At 36.0% G+C, this 20,311-nt stretch overlaps 1 protein-coding gene across 5 annotated transcripts in view; it reads left to right on the forward strand.

The window, feature by feature from the left end:
- csnk1g2b (casein kinase 1, gamma 2b) overlaps positions 1–20,311 on the forward strand; it is a 41,963-nt gene that overhangs the window by 2,201 nt on the left and 19,451 nt on the right. For all 5 annotated transcript variants that reach the window (XM_055045874.1, XM_055045859.1, XM_055045882.1 and 2 more), the window contains exons 2-3: positions 4,216–4,964; positions 16,917–16,986. In XM_055045874.1, coding sequence (XP_054901849.1) covers positions 4,743–4,964; positions 16,917–16,986 — 292 coding nt within the window. In that variant the 5' untranslated portion in view covers positions 4,216–4,742. The remainder of the gene's footprint in view (positions 1–4,215; positions 4,965–16,916; positions 16,987–20,311) is intronic.

The raw sequence follows: 20,311 nt of genomic DNA on the forward strand, positions 1-20,311 counted from the left end.
TTAATAAAAATCCCACTCCCTCAAAATTTTCTGCCAATATACCAATAATCAGCATAATTTGATGTACTTTAAATATGTATTAAATTCATAATCATAAGATGGAGAAATGGGAATAATATTGAATTTTCTTTTACTTTAATCTTCCATTCTATGTTGGGATCGAAACGGCCACCTCTATCAGGAAACATGTAGCAGATGATAGTTTTTAGAAGAGAAACTCATCTCAGCAGGTCAGACTTCAAAGAAAGTATCATTCATTATCAGCCAAGAGAAACTTGTTTTTTTGTTGTTGTTTTTTTTGGATATATTTGTAATAAAAAATGTAACTCACTAAAAGATGGTTAGTAATATGTAAAATAATATATCACGATGAAACCTGGACAATTTTAAGTTATGATTATATTAGTTCAATCCAAACATTTTGGATTGAGACCTTCAAGTTGTCTAAGGTCTATAAAATAAGATAGTTATTCAAATTGCTTGAAAGTATTAGAAGGAAACTTTCAGAGATTTTCTTTTATTATTAGAAATTCTTTCACAAACTATCAAAAAGGTTAATGGTTAGCTCCCTGCACACAAACAAACTTCAGCAGTCAACAAACTATAATGGCAACTATGAGCAACGATGAGTTAAGTTTATCACCAAGATGTTGGCAACTGTGTGATCATTGATACTGTTGTACTTATATTTATTATCTTAGAAATTATATTCTGTGTTACTGACCAGACTGGTTGAAAATAATCTTAACTTTAGTCACTGTTTCTAAATTGTGGTTTGCAGATTTATCAATTAATCATCTTTATTTTCAAAAATGGTGTTTCATTGCTGCAGATATTTAATTGCTGATCTAATGTATTGGTATCAAAGCTGTGTGGTTCATATTCTGCAATAAACAGAAGTAATGAGTCTGACACATTTTACACGTAACAAGTTATTACAGTCTTTGCAGCTTTGCCAATAATCTCTAAACATTTCCTAAAGTATGATTAAAAAAAAAAAACTGTTATTCATCAAATTCTTTACAGATGTAAACAGCGCTACCAGCAGTTTCCTTTTTGATTCAAAGTGTCTGTGCTGATTATAAACTGTCTTTATCTTACCATGTGGCTTTTTTATGTGTTTGTTTTTAGATGAGATCTGCAAGACTAGATCTAAAACCAAGAATAATTTCATCCAATGTGTCGTGTTAAATCGGTACCATTTGAACAAAAACTCCCGGTGAAAAATAAACAGTTTCTGAAATTAGCCTTGATTTAAGTGGTGCACAAATTAGGTGATTTAAAGCCTCTTTTTGTGACCAATTGTTAGATGAGGAGTTTATATTTTCTGCATTCCTACATCAATACAGGCAGGCTTTTACTTTATGGCATTTCTGCTAAAACACTAGTTTGTTAATTTTTATGTTAGACTGTAAATCAACAGCTGTGCCTCTGATTAGAAGAAAATCATATTAGATTAAAACCAGTACATTTGTCTAATTTTTCATTCAGTAATTCACATTGAAATTGTTTATTATAAGCCTTTTGACACTTTTGTATTTATGGAGTAATGTTAAGAAGAAAAATGTTTTATTTTAGTGAGAATATATTAGCACTAAAATGTTTCTAAAAGCAATTCTTCTGCTAACCTAGAAAGCTTCTCTACCGTTTGCTCCTCTCTGTCATTTTATTGTCAAATCAGATTAGTTGAACATTGTATTACTCTATTTTTCATTTCACATAAATTTAATTGCCTTCATTAAATCGCATTATTCATTCATTTTTAGCATCCTCCAAGCCATTCGATATCTTATTTTGAAATAATAAACGGTGATTATTTTATTGCAGTGATGTAAAATAAAATAATTTTTGTCTCATCTGGTTTAATTTGCTTTTAAATGAGCTCTTTTTCATTTTTTTTATTCCTCTTATCAATCGATCATGTGACCAAATCACATATTTTCATCTTAGTTCCTTCTGCAAGTGTCAGTCGTGTGTTACGCAACAAGGAAGACATGGCAGACTGGTGGCACGCAGGGCTGCGAGTCCTTTCTGTTCCCCAGGTGTGAAAACGGCAGCAATAAAGAACTGTTGACCTTCACAAGTTTGCTGTGGACGTTTCTGTGAATCCTTAAAACATTTCAGGCTTCAGTAATTGTACTAATTACAATAAAACAAGGTGCCATATTTGATTTGGAGTTTGACAAACTGTGACGTTGTTTACTTTTTGTCTCCCAGATGTAACTGAGTTATCCGTAGACTAGACGGTATCCGAATGCATCAAATTGGATACTTTCCTGTGATGCAAATTATGTAAAGAAATGAGGCATTACATCAGTCATTGATCCGTGTAAGTGCCTTTCCATAGAGAAGCCGTAGCTTTTGCGAGCATTACCTGCGCTCCTTATCAGCAGAGGCATCTCGGATCATAGACACAGTGGAGCTAGTGATGTGATCCGAATTCTGTTACCTACAGAAATCTGGAAAAAGATGTTTGAGATTAATATTGCAAGTGCCTACTCTAACTCCATTTAAAAATGTTTGCACTTTTTTTAATGTTCAATGCAAATTTGTATTTTTATTTTCACGATTTGGACTCCAGTGCTCACTTGGAATGACTTAGAAAGTCACCTAAGAGTGAAAATGTTTCTTAGTCATCAAAATGAAAGTATATCTATTTTTGTGAGTTGCACACGTTATATGGAATTTTACTGAATAGAGTTTAATTGCATAAAAAAATCTGTCTGATGTTCTGTGGAATATTTCAGCTTGTATTGATTGCTTTATTGAATTTGCTTTGCACCAGTAAGCACCAAGCTCTTATTTCAGCAGTAGTACAAAGCAGCCACAGTCAGCATAATTTGATATTGAAGTAAAAAGTTTTTTTTTATAAATTATTATTCCTGAAAAAAATGACCTGAATGACTTAAGAACCGGTCATGGTTAATCAGATTTTGTTGTAACTTATAGTTTGTGTTTTAGGTTAAACATTTTTTTCCCCTGCTTCTTATTTTAAAGTTATTCAATTGAATAAAATGTGCTTATGCTGAATGAATCAGTAGATTAGAAGCAGTAGTTTCTGTACAGCTTCACCTTAATGTAAGTGATTTATGTTGGTCTTTGGTACCCAGATGTACACTATGCATACATTTTATTTCTTAAAGTAAGTTTTAGGAGGTAGTGGGTTCCTAAGAAAAAGTGACCTGTAGCCCCAACCTGAAGGTGAAAGTCCATAGTTTGTGTCCAGGATGTGTGGGGTTTGCAGAGAACAAGACGGCAAGTATGGAAGAGCATTTTTAGCAACTTTTAAACTTAATTCAAAAAAAATTTCAATGTATATGCATGTGTACTGAACATAAAAAAAAAAACATTTTTAGGAATTAGTGAAAATTTGTAAAATTAAATGAAAATTAAATTTTTTTCATAATGTGTTTATGTAATGTATTTTTTAATTTAAAAAATTCACAAGCATGATGTTGGGAACCTACTCTCATCCAAAGTGTTCAACTTTAGTGAACATTATATCACGAGCAGTGATATAATATTTATAATACAAGTGTGAATTTAGAGGTAATTTAAATATAAAATAAATAAAAAGCAAGAAAATATAGTAAAAAAAATAAATAAATGTGGTTATCCAAAGCCTAAAAACTCACCTCAATTATAAATGTACATAAAAAAAAAATTCAATAAAAATATTACCTTAATTCCAAAATAGTAATATCCTTCAATATTTAAAAGATGTATTTTTGGTTAATATATTTAAAAACTGCAGCAGTTTCAGCCTTCCTCTGGGATGTGAGGGACTCTCGGAGGCGGGCCGTCATACGCACTAGTGACAGCTGACATACTGGGAACCGGTTTCATGGAGACCTTATTCACCAGAACTTTAATGCCCCAGGAATGTAGGCATGTTTGCATGGCTCACTGAAAATTTGCCTCACAAACTAAACGGTGGGGATTTTTCTTTTTTCATCTCGCTGAAAGTTATGCATCAAACTGCTGATGGGGAAAATGCAAATACTTATACTTTCCAGTTCCATGTGATCAGTGAAGAGTATGTATAGGAGCAATGGATTATTTATTTATTTATTTACTTCATTTTTAAAGGAAGATTAATAACTGTGAGTTAAGATAACCTTTTTGTTTAAGCCACTTATAATGACGTGGGCTGTTGCAAGCTCTTAAAACATTTTCTCAATCTATAAACTGATTAGTCTGTGTTTTGTTTTTCAGACAGGCTAACATCAGTCCCAGCTGTTCCCGGTTTTGCTGTTCCTTGGACCTTTGGGTTGAGTCCAGTCGCAGCCATGCAACATGGAGCGTCTCCCCTGCGTGAATGAAGGCTGACCAGAAGGAAGGCAGCGCTCCAAATGACGTTCCCAAGTGGCCTTGTGGAAGCAGTAGCTGCGCGTTGGAGTGCTTTTTCATGATTACCGTTGTATGTGTGTCAGCGGGAACAGCTTAGCGAAACCCGCCGTTTTCATCGGGCCGGGGAATGAGACCGGAGTCAAGAAATCCACAAGAAAGAAGCTCCTGTTTATAATCAACATTCTCGAAAAGCTGTATGATTGACACACAGGCCACTTCAACTGCTGTGTTGGCTCGTCTAAGTGTGCGCGGGATTTTTTAACAGCAACGCCTCTCCTCTGTTCTGTGATATCAGTCTCCCTCTTTAAAGTGCCCTCCATTACTGTTGTTGGAGTTTCTATGGTTTGCATGGCTGGAGAATAACCGTGGAGAGGCCAGGGTATCACAAGCTTATGGATTTTGATAAGAGAGGGGGCAAAGGAGAGACAGAGGAAGGCAAAAAGATGTCTAAGTCGACGGCCAACAGGACTGGCGGCAGGGGTACTGGGACCAATTCTGGAGTTCTAATGGTTGGCCCGAACTTTCGTGTGGGCAAAAAAATCGGCTGCGGTAACTTTGGAGAGCTGAGGTTGGGCAAAAACCTCTACACTAATGAATATGTGGCCATCAAATTGGTAAGTGCTCATCTTTTGAAACTTTGCAATGAGTTGCTGTTACTCTGTCTGCATAGTTTGCATCCCATGTTACAAATGTTTCTTTGCTAATTTTATGAGCCTGAAAGTGTTTTTGATTTTAAAAAGCAACAGTTTTTAAGTGACTCAGAGAAACAGAAAGTGAATAGAGTCCGTCTTTTTCCCACAGCTGGACCTCATGAGTGTTTCTGCCTCTGTTATGGCAAAGAAGAGGGCAAAAAAACTCACAGTACACCATCTAAATTCAACAATTTATAAAGTTAATTTCAGATTAAACTGTTTTGATAAATGGATTCTTATACATTCTTATCCAGACTACATAAAACTACATTTCCATACTTTGGGACACATTTGAAGAACCTTGTTTTAGAAATTTAGACTTTTCTTAAACAACTGTTCAGTATCTGTGATGTTTATTTCGGTGAAACCACATAAAATGTCGAGGCTTGTTTGCTTTCTGATTACCCAACAGTTTCCTCTGAACGCCTACTTCTCTTAACATAATTTCTGTTGCCGCTTGTAGAGTTTTGATTGCTCTCTGATCAGTCATACGTTCTTCCCCAGAAACACTTTGATGTCAGAAACATGAAACTGAAATTCTGGTTTAGTGTCCATACTCGTGGTGTGCTCATCTTTGTCCCTACAGCTACTTCCATGTATGTTTCCTCATCCGTCATGACTCTTTCTCATGTGGATGCCAGGATGTGTGCGTGGGCATTCAAAAGCTCCGCGGTTGGCACAAAGCCATAATTGCACTTCTGCTCTCCTGAAATCTTTAATTGCACTCTCTGTCTTTGCCCCTTTAGCTTGAGAACCTCCCATCTGTTGGGTATTTTTACCTCTGTAGTGTCCAGCTGTATCTGGAACAAGCAGCAGTGCCATCTTCATCTGCCGCCAGGACCTTGTAGTCATGCTACCATGTATCTGGATGAAACATAGAGAGAATGAAGTGCTGGACTCTAGGAAGACCCACTGAAAGCAGGGTCGCATTTGTATTTTTACAAGTTATTTTTAAGTTCTTATGAAGAAAACAGGCGTCTTTTTGCTGTGAATTTCCATCTTCAAACTTGATTTTCACTTGCGTCGTTCAGATGTATTTCAATTTAGTTTAAAAAAACTGAATTAATCCACAGAGGAAAATTAAAATAACATTTTTTTTAGGAGGTGCCTTATGGAACACAACAAAAAATTAACATGCACTTAGCACCACACTGTGACCTTTTCTGTTTGTCACCTCAATTATGTGTCAAATCTAAAATAATGCTTTCAGAGTCTTGGCGTCATAAAAGGGAATTTGATGATGCAAGTCTTCTGACTAATGTTTTGCTCTGGGTTTTAAGTAAGTTGCAACATTTGGATGCACCCTGACTGTTTACCGTTCCTTTATCACTTTGTCTACTAAGTTACTGGATATCTTGAAGAATCATATTTTTGTCATTTCACTTTGGGACTAACAATTCAATGCAATTTAGAGGCGTAGAGATAGTTCTGAAATCTACAAAAATTATTTTATTTATTATTTTTTTTATATTTTCATCAGCAACACAAATGGCATCAGTTTTAAATCTAAAACAGATCAGTGTAGAAAGGACAGTAGTTGGCTGTATAAAAAAAGAAAAAAGCTTAAATGAAAAATTAAATTAGAATAGCATTATCTGGCCAGAAGGTGACATTTTTACTGTTGGGGAAAAAATGAATTCAGCTTCTGCTTCAAATTAAATGAACAAGCATGGTATGTGTTGTCTTTGTGCAGCGTGTTGCTCATGACTCACTCACCATCAATTTGTTAAAGATAACTGACATTTCTTAATGTCACTTTTATTTATTAAAATGACAACTAACGATTAGAAAATTGTGCAGTGGTGATAATATTGGTAAATACTGAAGTAGATACTTCCTTTCTTCTCTTTTTACCTTAGCATCTTGAACATCTACTGCCATGAAACTCAATTCAGTAGAAATTAGTGTTAGTCACAGTAACAATACAATTACTGCATTCCAATCCTTTGAGATATTAATATTTTTGCACACTAGAATGCTATGGTGATATGTTGTGCTTCCCAGAACAAGTATGTTGTGAATTTATGATGTCTGCAGCGCAAACATACAGTCCTGGCATCATTAAGATTCTTGTTTTCACAAGCAGAGAAGATCCTCTAAGCTTCTTTAATGGTCTTCAGATGTGACATTTGAAGTCGAGTGAACATCTGAGGCTCTTCTTGGGGATTTTTAAGGAAGTTGCATCACTGGTGTTTCGACCTCCATCTGTCCAGTCATTGTTTCTTCCCATTTATTGTTAGGGCTGTATCCTTCTCATAGGGTGGGAGGCTCGTATATCCTGTAAAGGTCGCCAGTTCATCCTATGGAAAACGGATGCTCAGTACATATAATCCTGCTCACACATGCAATTTAGAGAAGTCAATTCACCTTCTAGTCAGTAGGACTGCAGTAAGAAACCAGAGTACCCAGAGAGAACCCACGACTTCACAAGGAGAACATGTGAGGGACCATCATGGAGCTTCCCAATGCTCATCATGTTAATGTTTTTGACTAAACACCAACGGTTTGCTCACTTCTGCTAATGTGCTAATAGCAGAGCAAATATTTAGTACTTTGAAAACATTTAGCGCCCTTAGCGTCTCCTAAATTAATTTTTCCATCTAAAATAGAAAACACTAATTTATTGTTTTGTAAAATTTCATTTGAATAAATTTTGACATCTTTAAAATTTTGGATGTCAACTTTTAAGATTTCTTCAAGTAGTCGTTTATATTCATGCTTGTACTTTGAAGTGTGAGAAGACCACTTTATTGTAAAATAAAATTACATGTTTTTCCTCACTGTAACTTTAACATACAGGAACAAAACGAAACAGACAGTAGAGAACAAGATATAAAAATACATACAATATCTGAGCGCATCATAGAACATGCAAATTATGTCAGAATTACATTGGACCTTGAGGATTGAAGTCTTTTGAGAGCAGATATAATTTGGATTTATCTCTTTAGCATTAGCTTTTGCTAAATACTTTATTGGTGTTGTTCTTCAATGTTAGCAGGACTAATGTTTATGATATATAACTTGCTTTTTAGTTTAGTCCACCACTGGAAAAAACAAAGACTCCTTGGACCACTGCTGACATAAAGCCGCTATAATATTTTAGGGGTTATATCCCTGAGAAGTTGGTATTTAATTCAACAGACAAACCAGTTCGGATTGGGGGGCCTTAATGGTGCCAGACTCAGCTGCAGGCAGAGTAGGGTTTGGTGACATGTTGACACTGAGCACTGAACTTGTCCAGTTGTCTTTTATTTATGCAACTTGAACAGAAAGGGAAAAAAATATTTATGACTGCTCAAATGTTTACTGCGGCAGTGCAGCCAGGGAAAAAGAAAAGGGTTTGACTCGACAGAGTTTGTGGTTGTGTTCTGGAGCCCTTCGCAGTCGGGCAATTATTTATCCATTAATTTACAAGTTGTTTTAGTTCATGAGACCAACATCTGTTTTCCCCAGAGTCAATCGATCAGTTGGCCTCGTGCTGCATTTTTTTTGGTCTACACAGAAAAAAAATAATTAGCAAATGGTAATCTTAACACATTGATTACGTAAAATCTAAATGACTTGTCTTCACGGTAAGAATGTAATGATATAATTTATAACTTAGACTGCCTGAATAAAGGTTGATGATTTACCACACAGCCAGGAAAGTGACTTTGTTTATTAGTCTGATATGGCTGCCTGATTTTAATCTCTTTGTTCTTGTTTGTGATAGATTGTAAACGGCAGTTTATGGGGGAGTATTTGGCGTTTAGTTGAGACCTTTTTATCGTCTGTTTTTCTTGTGCAGTTGCCTTGCCCTCTGAGGCACACCTTCCCGCAGCTGGGATGAAGGGGAATGCCACTGTGAGCACATGATCAGACAGATGTGTTGCACGCCTTTCAGCTGCTGTAAACGTAGTGGCAAACGCAAGAGAGAAGGGAGAAACAGAGTGCTGAAAGGTTGCCTTTGTTGGAAGGCCCTGTCGACACGACCGTCGGTCCAGCTGCGTGTTTTCTCTAACTGACAGACCTTTATGTGACCGAGGGTACACTGGGCGTTTTAGGGGAGATCCAGGGATCTCAAAGGGAAAAAAACAGTTTGAATGATTAAATTAGTCATCCAACATTAATCCATCTGTCTTCAGTTTATCTTAAAAATGGTATCGATCCCTTCCAGCTTTGGATTTTAGCCTCTTTTCCTCTCCTGTTTCACAGTGAGACAGGAGGATGAGGTGGACTTCTCACAATCACTTCTGATATCATCAGTTTATGAGTGATAATTAGCCGTAGAATCCTCTCCGCAGCGATTCCTCCCTTTGGCCACGATGGGCGGCTGTAATATTTCTGGGAAGCTTGTGGGACAGCAATAAGTGAATGCTGTAGTGTTGACACTTATTGTACAGTGCAGGGTGTTTCTGTCAGAGGCTGATATTGGAGTGACTGTCTAGGAGGATGAACAGAGCCTCACTGTGCATTGTGTGTCAGCCATGTCCATACACTGCAGCGTTTTACAGGGACTCCGAGTAATGAATTTATAGTCTGTCTGGTTACCAAAAAAAAAAAAAAAAACAGATCATAAAACTAAAATCTGTTGATGTATAGATGTGAAAATGTAAATTTTTAGTTTATTTTCTGTAACAGATGGATATGAAGGAGACTTGCATTGTGTGTTCAATATCAGTTAACTAAGGATGACAAAAATACAACTTTTGTCTTTAATTTTACTCATTAATTATGGATTTAGATAACGATATATTTACACAAAAACAAATGTATCATCAAAAATTCATAGAATAAAGAAATTATTGTTCAACTATTGCTGCCAATTTTAACATGACAAATGTGTAACTAGACAGGTTGGTTTCTCCATTAAAATCAAATAATGTAAAATATACGCCCAAATTTTCAGAAACTGACCCTTTGATTTGGTTGTCTTAAACCAAAATTTTATCATTTGAACTACAGAAATTATGTCTGTTTGTTTTACCCCCAAAATGTAAAATATGTTTGTCTTTGTCAAATTCAATAACAGCATAACTAAATACTTCAACATGAAACAGCACAATTACTTTACTTAAAGTAGCAGTGATGGATATGCAAAATAATGAATTTTTTGCTTTTATCATTTCTAGATGGAATGAAAACTCTAAGTCTATATTGCTCATTCCTGAAAGAATGAGCAAAAGAGTTTTTCTAGACTTCTATTGACATTTGATAGAAAATAGTTTTCTTTTTAAGGTTTTTTGAAAAATTTTTTTCAACAATTCAAATATCAGCCATACAAATTTGTTTCTTTCATTGTGACAGAAGATTTCTGGTCCAGTTTAAATATTTTCCTGTCGGATTATTGACATTTTTTATTTTTTGTTTTTTCAATCATGAATGCTTCAGTCACTGCCTGCTTTCCATCTTTACGTTGCCTTTTCAGCTTTCAACTCTAATAATATGTTAAGACATAACTCATCAATGCGTTTGTTCAGCTTTAGCAACATTTTAATGTTTTCTTTCCTCAGTAACAACTTCCATTGACCATGCAGCCTGGCTAATGGTTAAATACAGTTCTGAAAAAACTGAACCCCATCAAAAACCTCCTGGTTATTCCACCAAATATTGATGTCTGAACTCTTCCTAATTAAGATGTTCGTATTTTTGTTCACATTCTAAATGAATGTGAACTTGTTTTCTTTACATTATTTGGGGTGTGAAAGTACTGCATCTTATTTTGACAATTTTTTATTTTCTGCAAATAAATACAAAATTTTTGCGTGCAATGTCGCAGACATGTTATCAGTCAATAGAATAAAAGAACAATGTTCATTTCACTCAAAGATACACGTACAACAAGTAAAATCAAAGAAACTGATCATTTTAAGTGGTCTTTTATTTTTTTCCAGAGCTATATGTAACATTTTTAGTTTGGGTCTGACCAACAGACACAAACATGATGGTCCATCAACCAGATTCCCATTCATCTTTTAATATCAGAAAATCTTTCATTAAAGCCTCTTTCTCAGAAATGTGCAAAGGTTACGTTTCTGTTGGTAATTGTTTGCAGTGTATATTGAACAGTAATGATGAATACCTCCTGCACCTGTTTTTATGTAATGGCTGAGTCACTAATGCAGAGGCATTTAAGCGAGATGGTTTCTCTGAGTGGAGTCTCTCTCGGTGCCGGTCAGTCGTGATATTGGGATGGAAAGCTGAGGTGTTGTGTCCAGCTCTCCTGTCTGCCTCCCACAGAAGCATGATAAGCAGCTCTGGTTGCAGTCTTGCTCAGCAGCTTACACAAGCTGGGCATGAGGCAGTTGTCGGAGAACTGTGAGGCCACAAAAGCCTTATCAGCATGTTTTTCTGGAATTAAAGTGACATTTTGACGATTTAAGGTCCTCCCTTAGCCCTCTCAGGCCTTTGGGAGTGCATGCTGGGCAGACTGAATAAATCCTGGGATGTCAACAGCATGTAAAAAGCCTACCTTCAGTCAACTAGCTAATCCCCTAATTAATCAGTAGCCAGAAGCAACCCTGTTTGTTTGCACAAATGCACATTGTTGTTTCTTTGAGGAGATTTGGTTGTAAACCCTTCACCGGGGGTCTTGCTTGCAAAATTGTTGGAGCAGATAAATTGTGCCGCATCAAGCATGATGATGCAGTTTTGGTCAAAAATGCTTTAGTGTAAATTGTAACCTTACAAAATAAATGGGTTGGAAAATGGAGTAGGGTGTGTGCCTCCGAAGCACTGTGTGCTGCGTAATTGCACCTTCAAGGGTAACATCCTGCATGGATCACTGTGAAGCACTATTCACTTTTTCCATGTGAACCTTTCCTGTCAGAGTCACACTGACATTGTTCATTATTTTAATTTAATATGAGAAACTATAGGTCAATCTATTTTTTTAGATCTAGCTGACAGAGTGAGTTTCCACTTATGGCTCTGTCTTCAAACTGTGTTTAAAGCATTTTAAATGAGGAGATAAACTGGAACCAAAATAACCGAGACAGAATTGGATGATTATAATTTGGCAGAGGAGGAAAAAAAAAGACCAGAACCACACCTCAGGCTATTTTTAACAGTTTTGAGATGTACATGTTTAGGAGATTTATAGATGTTAAGACTTTAAACGCTCTGTCACCAAACAGGATAAATGCATGTTTCCTCTACAGGAACAATTAGGGATCTACTTCTTAGTTTATAGAGGATTTTTGGATGGATTTTGTTGAGGCGGAATGATGAGCATACAAATGTTTTTTTTTTTCTTCTTTTAATTCAAGAATTTGTTCTTGCATTATTATGCCATTCCCATTATATTGTTTAAAAATTATCACAAAACAACAATATGTCTGGGACAATTTATCTTCCAGCAAAATTAATCATGACAGGACAAAGGTGTGGTTCACTTTCACACTGCTCTGTGTCAAACCAACCAAACCCTTTGAAAAGCCAGTTCCCCTGCTGCACAAAGAACCACTGAAAGAAATATTATGAAAACCTCAGAAGAAGAGAGTGCAACTTCCTTTGTCACAAAATGTAAACAAAATGGATTTTTGTGGTTTTAGGGTTTCTGTTTTGTCTTTGGTGAAACACTATGAGCCATTTCTCTTGTTAGCGCATTTCATTTGGTTATATTTACCCAGAATTTCCTTCACTACAGTTAACTTCCTGTTTTCAGAGCGGTCTCTGGTCTGCTTGGAATATACATAGGCATTTGAACCGCACCAGAGTTCAGTTCAAATGAATCAAGACCAAGGTTTTTAGCTGGACCAGAGTTTTCATTTTGGGTTCACATCGAAGTTCAATACTCTTATTACAGTACATTGTAATCAGAAAGTCAACAACATAAATTTGTATCTAATGTTGCTTGAGTGCGCTGTGTCATTACCAGCCTTTTTAGGACCTACTAAATTGGTATTTATTAAGTTGAGACTTAACGAGAACACAACAGCAGTTTTTGTTTTCATGCCACGCCTTGCTTCTCTGTTACTGGACAAAAGAGTAGCGTGAGTGGAACTTCCCATGAGTTTGTGTGGATGCCCAGGTACGTTTTCTGTACGTTTTGCTCTCGTCTTACAGTAGCCTTTCACTTCTACATATTCTTATTGAAGCACTTGCGCCTTAGCAAGTGCTTTTTTAGTTTTTTTTTTTTCTTTCTCAATATATGTTGACAGATTTGTTGCACTGAAGTGTTTTTCTGAATACGTATATGTACTTTCTGGGCATAAACCATTATTCACTGCATGAGAACTTGAAGACAAAACAAGGAAATGCAGATTTGTTTTTTTTTGGTTTAAAAAACTTCTTTTAAAATCCATAACACACATTCAGAGTAGGTAATCTTCATTCATCTAGCTTTGTTATGCTTTTTAAACAACTAGTACAGCTGTCTGTCTTTAGATGGTATGTTTTCAAACACCATTAAAATAATTTATTGACTGAAGAAATTTGTGTAAATAAGAAGATTTTCACTATTAAAGCTGATGAATATTAAAAGAAATTATTTTATTTTTGTCTGGTTCATCCCTCATGCTTCACCCAGCACTAAGTTCGTTCAATACGTTCATTTTACCAGATGTGCTATAATGACAGCAAATGGATGTCACATCGTTGTAATTAGAAATGTTATGTAACCCTTTCGTCCCTGGAGTGTAATTTTAATGTAGATTTTGCTTTATAAATATGTGCCATTGAGTCTGGTGGTGATAATAAAACCCTCCATTAGAATTTGGGGCTATGCAAGAACTACAGAAGTCCAGTTCTGTGCAATCCCTGCAGTCCAAGATAATCACATTGGACTTTGTTAGGCAGCTAATGGCTCCATCTCAGTATGTTAAATCTGAAACTGGAGATGTGCTGCACAGCAGCCAGCTGTTGCTCTCTGAAAACGCTTTCTCATTTATACCACAGACCCCTCTGATCTTACAGACGGCGTCAATAAAGATCCCTACTGCCATTTTCAGTTGTCTGGGATCATTCAGCAAAACTCTGCACGCTGAAATAAGAGCTAATTAGCACAAGAATAAATTAATCACACTGCAGGTTGTGAAATGGTTCAGTGTGAGCAAGCAAAGGTCAGCAGCTATTCTGGGCCATATGCATAATGCTGGGTCTGTTCTTCTGGACGCAGCATTCATATATACACCGTGTCACAAGTCACATCGGGTTCATAGATGATAAACAACACAGATATTTATTTATACATTGCATTAGATCATCCCAGCTGTCCATCTTGCTCATACTGTCAAACAGCATTCACTTTCTTTCCTCACCATGCCCTCATGTGTTACAAGTTTTCATCTAAACATATTGAATGAATCATTTTAAATCAAAAATACAGATTGAAAACTCTTCATGGAGGACAGAGCATCTTAGCCAGACTTACAGACTTTGTTTTTGAAATTACCAGAATAAAGTTGTAATTTTATGTACACTCCTACATGAAAAGCTTGTTTTGCTATGTTAAGTTACACTTTTGCATATAAGAAAATGCAAAAATCTTCAAGCATGTATGCATCATATTATCAGTCGCAGGGCTTTGAAACATTTGTGCAAACAACTGTATTTTGAAGAAAGTGTGACGCAGATTGAACTGCTCACGTCAAATGTTGATAACTCAGCTTTCTTCCTCCTTAAAACAACCTTTTCCATAATTTTGAGGAAGTTTATTGTGGCGTTTATTGTTCTTATCCCTATTCAAGATTGTTCAGGTATGTACAAAGGAAAGTAAAGCTATAAATGATTTGTACCAGTGATGAAAAGTCCTGCCTCATCAGACTCTTGCAGCTCGGCCCTGGTCATTTACACAGCTACAGCTTAGCCCATCTGCTAGGAATAAAGATGACTCCTAAGTACATGAAGCTGCCATAAGCCTGTGTTTCCCATTGTAAGCTGTTTTAAAGGGTCCTGCAGCTTGCTGCCATCTGTTTTATTTTTTTTTACCTCCTCGTTATTTATATATTTAGTATTTTCTGTCCCTGTGCTCTCTGCCGTGGCCTGACTTGTGTGAGACACACTCGTCTGTGTTCATGTGGGAGGTGGATGACGCTGCAGCAGTTCCCCACTCCACCTCCCAAACCAGTCACGTGTTTCACTCCCACAGGCCTCCACTCCTCTCTATTGCCTCTTGTCTTCCACTCAGTTTCGTCTTTGTTGCGTGCAGTTGCATTTATTCTTGCCGTGATGTCTCCTGCGCTCACCAGATGATCAGATAATAGAGAAATAATCCAATGTCTTTTTATTTTTTTGTATTTTCTTGTAGTGTAAATATAGTTTTTGTGGAATAAACCTGGATTATCAGGAGAAATATGTGGAAGGCATTTTAGTTTTCTTTTTTAAAGACAAAAATTTCTATTGAGGTTTTCTTCTGACACTGTTTTCTGGTCCTGTTTAGCCAATTTTGACAGATTTTGATTTATTCCAAATTAAAAAAAAAAAAGATTTCTGAGTGCAGCAGAAAGTGAAAGAGTTTCATTGTTATTCATATTTTTGCATTAAGACATTCTTTATTAATTTAAGCTGAAAAAGTCCATCAAATAACATGTTAGCTGAAAAAATAACTGGAAAAAATATTGAAAGTTTTTAATTGTCTTTCATCTGATGAATAAAGAGCCAAAAAGTGCTTCTTTTTCAGTATTTTGTTTACTGGTTTGTATTTTTAAAGTTGATGATGTCTCCAGTTTTTAGATAGTTTTATCTAAAAAAAAGATTAAAAATTGATTAATATTTAACATTTCAATTACACATGTATCTCTGATTTCTTAATGGATACAACTAGTCATTTATTAGACTCTCCTTATTCTCTCCTTGCTATTCCTCCATTTCATGCCATTTTGCCTTTTACTCGTCTTCATTTGAATTTATGAGAAATCTTTTCTGTATTATGGTGCTTTGCTTCATGACGAAAAGTCCAAACTCCATCTTTTCTGCCCTTTGTGTTATTTTTCCCCCTCAGTGTCTTCCTGCAACGTGATTAAAAAAGGTTTAATCATCAGTTGACCTCGGCTGATGTGTGATGAACCGGAGTAAAAATAGAACAAAATTGTTCTGAGTGCCTTTATTTAAAACAATTATATCTTACTGCTAATACTCCCTTAAAAATATTACATTGTAAATAATATAATCCCTGTTTTATTTTATTTTTTTGTCTGGCCTTTATAGAGCAACACAAAGCGTCAATAGGCTGATATTAGCAGATGGCTGGCTGCTTGTGTTTTCCACACCATGATTTTCTGTTTTTCTCAACCAGAAATATCTTGCAGAATCTGTGTCAAAGAAAACCATTTTTTCACCTAGCTGGCTGGCAGTGTGCAGCTAGAAAAGCAGGAGATTTTTTTCCTGACTTAATCAACTGGTATTGATGTTGTGGAATCAAACATGTGTTACATGTTGACATAATAATTTTATGGTATGTTGAACGACATTTCAAGCATAAATGCTGTATGCTGCTCTAACCGGACTGTCGTTTGCCTGTCGAATCAATCAAGTTGAATATTAAAGATTAAGGCAGATTAAGGGCAAGGAATTAAGTTGATTGTGTCGGTTCTAACCTCGCTACGTTTGTCTGAAATGCCCTTGTCATCACCAAAGTGGGGTTAATCAGATTACATTTTAGGTTGTGAGGCTTCAGCTGGCAATATAATGAACAGTAGGACCTGGTGGCTTGAATATCAGCCATGTCATCACAAATGCTGCTGTGCAGCAGCTTAAAACACTTTGTATCGTCCCTCACAGTCAACTTAAGCTAAAGAGTGTTCAATCATCTCTTTCCAAGACATAGCTTTGGTTAACAAATATACAATAATGAAATTAATTAAATGAAATGGAAATTTTTAAGTTGACCGATGGGAATTGATTTATTATCTGCGGTGTGTTTATAATTTCTTTGCCTTTTTTTTCTTTCAGGAACCCATAAAGTCCAGGGCGCCACAGCTCCATTTGGAGTACAGATTTTACAAACAGTTGGGAAATTCAGGTAAGAGAAATTCAGCCTCTCAACAACAGATCAATGTCTAATCAAATACTTTAACTACTGACTCCTTTGTAGACTACAGAGTATGGAAAACACACACACACACAACTCCAATTATCTGCCATACATTTGTCTTATGAACAGCATACATTTCTACTAACAGCAAAAAATAATTATATTGCATATAATATTTTAGGGTAATTCCTCCAGTGCCCAGTTTGTGCAATCACTTATAGTTTCTGTCATAAAATTTTTGGCAATAAACATTATTATTTTTGTCCAATATGTGAATTTATACATTTCTATCTTTATTTTTATTTTTATAAATAAAACGTTAAGAATACATTTTTTATTCCTGTCAGCAAGCCAACTTGCTGACAGACATAAGTTAAAAAATTATATCACAGGTGTTTGATAAAACACTTATCTAATCTATCTGTATTGTTGTTCCTTTATATCAAAGTTGGTTTTTCTATTAGAAATATATTGGAGTTTAGCTTATAAATGTTGGAATTAAAGCTGTATGGGTTTAAAAACTCATGCTGAGAGCTTGTAAGAGCACGGTTTTATGAGTGTGCGGAGGTTTATCTTCTAAGTGATTCTCCCACATCAAGTGTGTCCTGTGGTCAAATTTAGTGCCACGTGCGACAGCCTTGGCTCCTTCCACCAAAGCAAAAGCCCTCCAGTGTTGATAAGGAGTTGGGGCATTAGGGTAGTCCTTGACTATTTATAGCTGGGCCTCTACAAGCATTCAAGCCATTATGGTGTCTACTTGGATAGCTTCCCCAGTCTCAGTATCCTCTGCCTCAGTGATTAACTATGTCCTGCCTGCAAACACTCACCGCGGTCAAGCTACAGACGGCTTCATCTTTCATTCTGACGTGTCAGCTAATCTTAATCTGTGTTTACCAATGAATAAACAACACAGTCACTCTGCTCGTCACGTTCTGCGTCTTTACCATGGATGTGGGTTTCTGTTTTCCTCTGGTTTGCTAATCACAAACCGACAGAAATGAAACAATTAATCTGATAAATTTAGACGAATCAATTGGTGAAATAATCAAATCATTTTGGAACTGAATCGACTCTAAAACATCACACTTTCTGAAAGAACACACTCGAAGGAGTAATTAAGCCAAGTTTGTACAAAAATTATATTTTATATCTATTTTGCATTTAATATACAAAAAATACCTTGTTCATCTGTAAATACAATTAATTTTTGCTGTGCAAAAATTCTATTAAGCACTTTTGCTATTCAATTACTGATCAAAACAAACAAAAACAAAAATCAACAGATCAGCTCTTTGTTGATGTTTAGCCAAACAGAAAGGGCTGATCTTTTCACATGTTGATAGCAGAAGTAACTTAACTGTAAGTTACTACTTTTCTTTGCATGTTTAATCTATTTCTAATATTAAATAGTTAATTGAAGCCCTACAAACTGAGGATTTCAATTTGTTTGGAATTTTATGTAGAATAAGTCAAAATATGTAAAAACAGAAAGAAAGCTGGAAACAGACATATATATATATATATATATATATGTATATATATATACTTTTTTTTTTTTACCTTAACTACAAAAAAAAGATAGCTTTTCATTCATATTTCTGGATGTATTTTATCGATCAGCCTGCTGAATTTTAAATAGGACCCTGGGCTTGTTTTGAAAAATAATTTTAGTTTCACCTCGTTTCATGTCCCTAAGAGGTCACGGGGTCAGCGGTGCAAATTAAACCTGCTAAAAGGTGTTGCTCCTCTCTGGCCATCTTCACCTGCATTACCGCTACATTCACACAGCAGTGCTTGGCGCTCAGTTCCAATATTTATATTTATTTTGTTCATTTTGTGTGGTAGGAGGAAGTGTAGCTTGACTGTGTAGCATGGCAGCAATCTAGGCGATAAATCTACTTATGTTGTCAACTTGGCTAAATGGGGACATGTGACCCTGCTCGTCCTGCCCAGGCTGAGAGCCTCAGATATGTCATGGTGTGGACTACTCAGCTCTTAATGCCAACAGGGGCTTATCTGCACACTCTTAATTCTGCCTTGCTCTAAACACAACCCAGCTGTTGAGTCTGCCTTGGCATGTTTGTGACTAACCTAACACTGAAGCCTGAATCTTTCTTTTAAAATTGGCTGTACTTATTTGTAACTTGTATTTGGTCATGGAAACTGCATCTGTGCTGTGTAGTGGTTGATTAGACTTTTACAGCCTAAACGCATATCTGTGGTTATATATGTTTGATTGATGTCAAATATGGGAAGGTTTTATTATTCACTGGTGGGTTTCAGCTGCTAATGGACCCAGTAAGACTAGAAGGATAATGTGGTAGTTAACTGAAACAGGATCTGCTCTGAATGAAAGTTTCAGGACTTATTCATGATATTCGGACACTACTGTTATCTCATAATTTAGGTTATATCTCTATTGTAGAACGTTTTGCTTTATTTGAATTTTTACGTGTGTGCCTTTTTTGTGCTCTTTTTGCCTGTGATTTAACTGCTCCCTCTTTAAACTGCCTATGGTTGTTCATAAATCACAAATTACGGCAGTCGTGTTCTATGTTTTTCATCTTGACCACCAACGAATCCACAGCTGTAGAAACCTCAGTGATTGATCCGGTCTCAGAGCTCTTAAGTGAGCCCTGTTGAAGCAAATTGATGTAACGTCATAGTACAGTGAAGGCATGTTCAACCTGAAGTCATCTGGTTTTGTCATGGCTGCATCAAACTCTGCATACAACCTGACCTTCTTATTGTATTCATATTGGAGTAAGAGTGGTGAGTCATCTTCAACCCCCTTAATCCCATCAGAAGTCTTAGCTAAAAGCTATTGTTTTTATCTATTTATTTATTGGGTTGTTTGGCTCCAGTGGTATTTTATTGGACAGTAATCTGACAGGAAGAAGGCTAGAGAGAGAAGGGGAAGATGTGCAGCAAACAGAGAAGGGGAAGATGTGCAGCGAACAGCATGTGATGAGATGCTGCTTAGACCCATCGCAATAAGCAATAAGTCAGTTACGTGCATGATCATTTAAAATTTGCTCAATAATTTTCACTTGTGTGATTTATTTAATTTATTTTCTCCTCTAATCTCTTTCAACCAAAGACTGGATGATTAAAAGCTTCAGTCTGGTTCATTGATCTCATCCACCGTCTCTTTATTAGTCGTTTCAGTTGTTTTTGTCTATTTATTTTGGTTATTTCAGTTCCAGTGTTAAATGTACTTTAGAATCAATGTTTCCTGAGCTTTAGAGGTTGTACTTGCATCATTATTACCTGAAAAGTGGCTCAAAACAACGATATCATTTGTTTATTGCAA

Source organism: Poeciliopsis prolifica, unplaced genomic scaffold (genome assembly GCF_027474105.1).
Source record: "Poeciliopsis prolifica strain line A6 unplaced genomic scaffold, Auburn_PproV2 SCAFFOLD002, whole genome shotgun sequence".
Classification (NCBI taxonomy): Eukaryota; Metazoa; Chordata; class Actinopteri; order Cyprinodontiformes; family Poeciliidae; genus Poeciliopsis; species Poeciliopsis prolifica.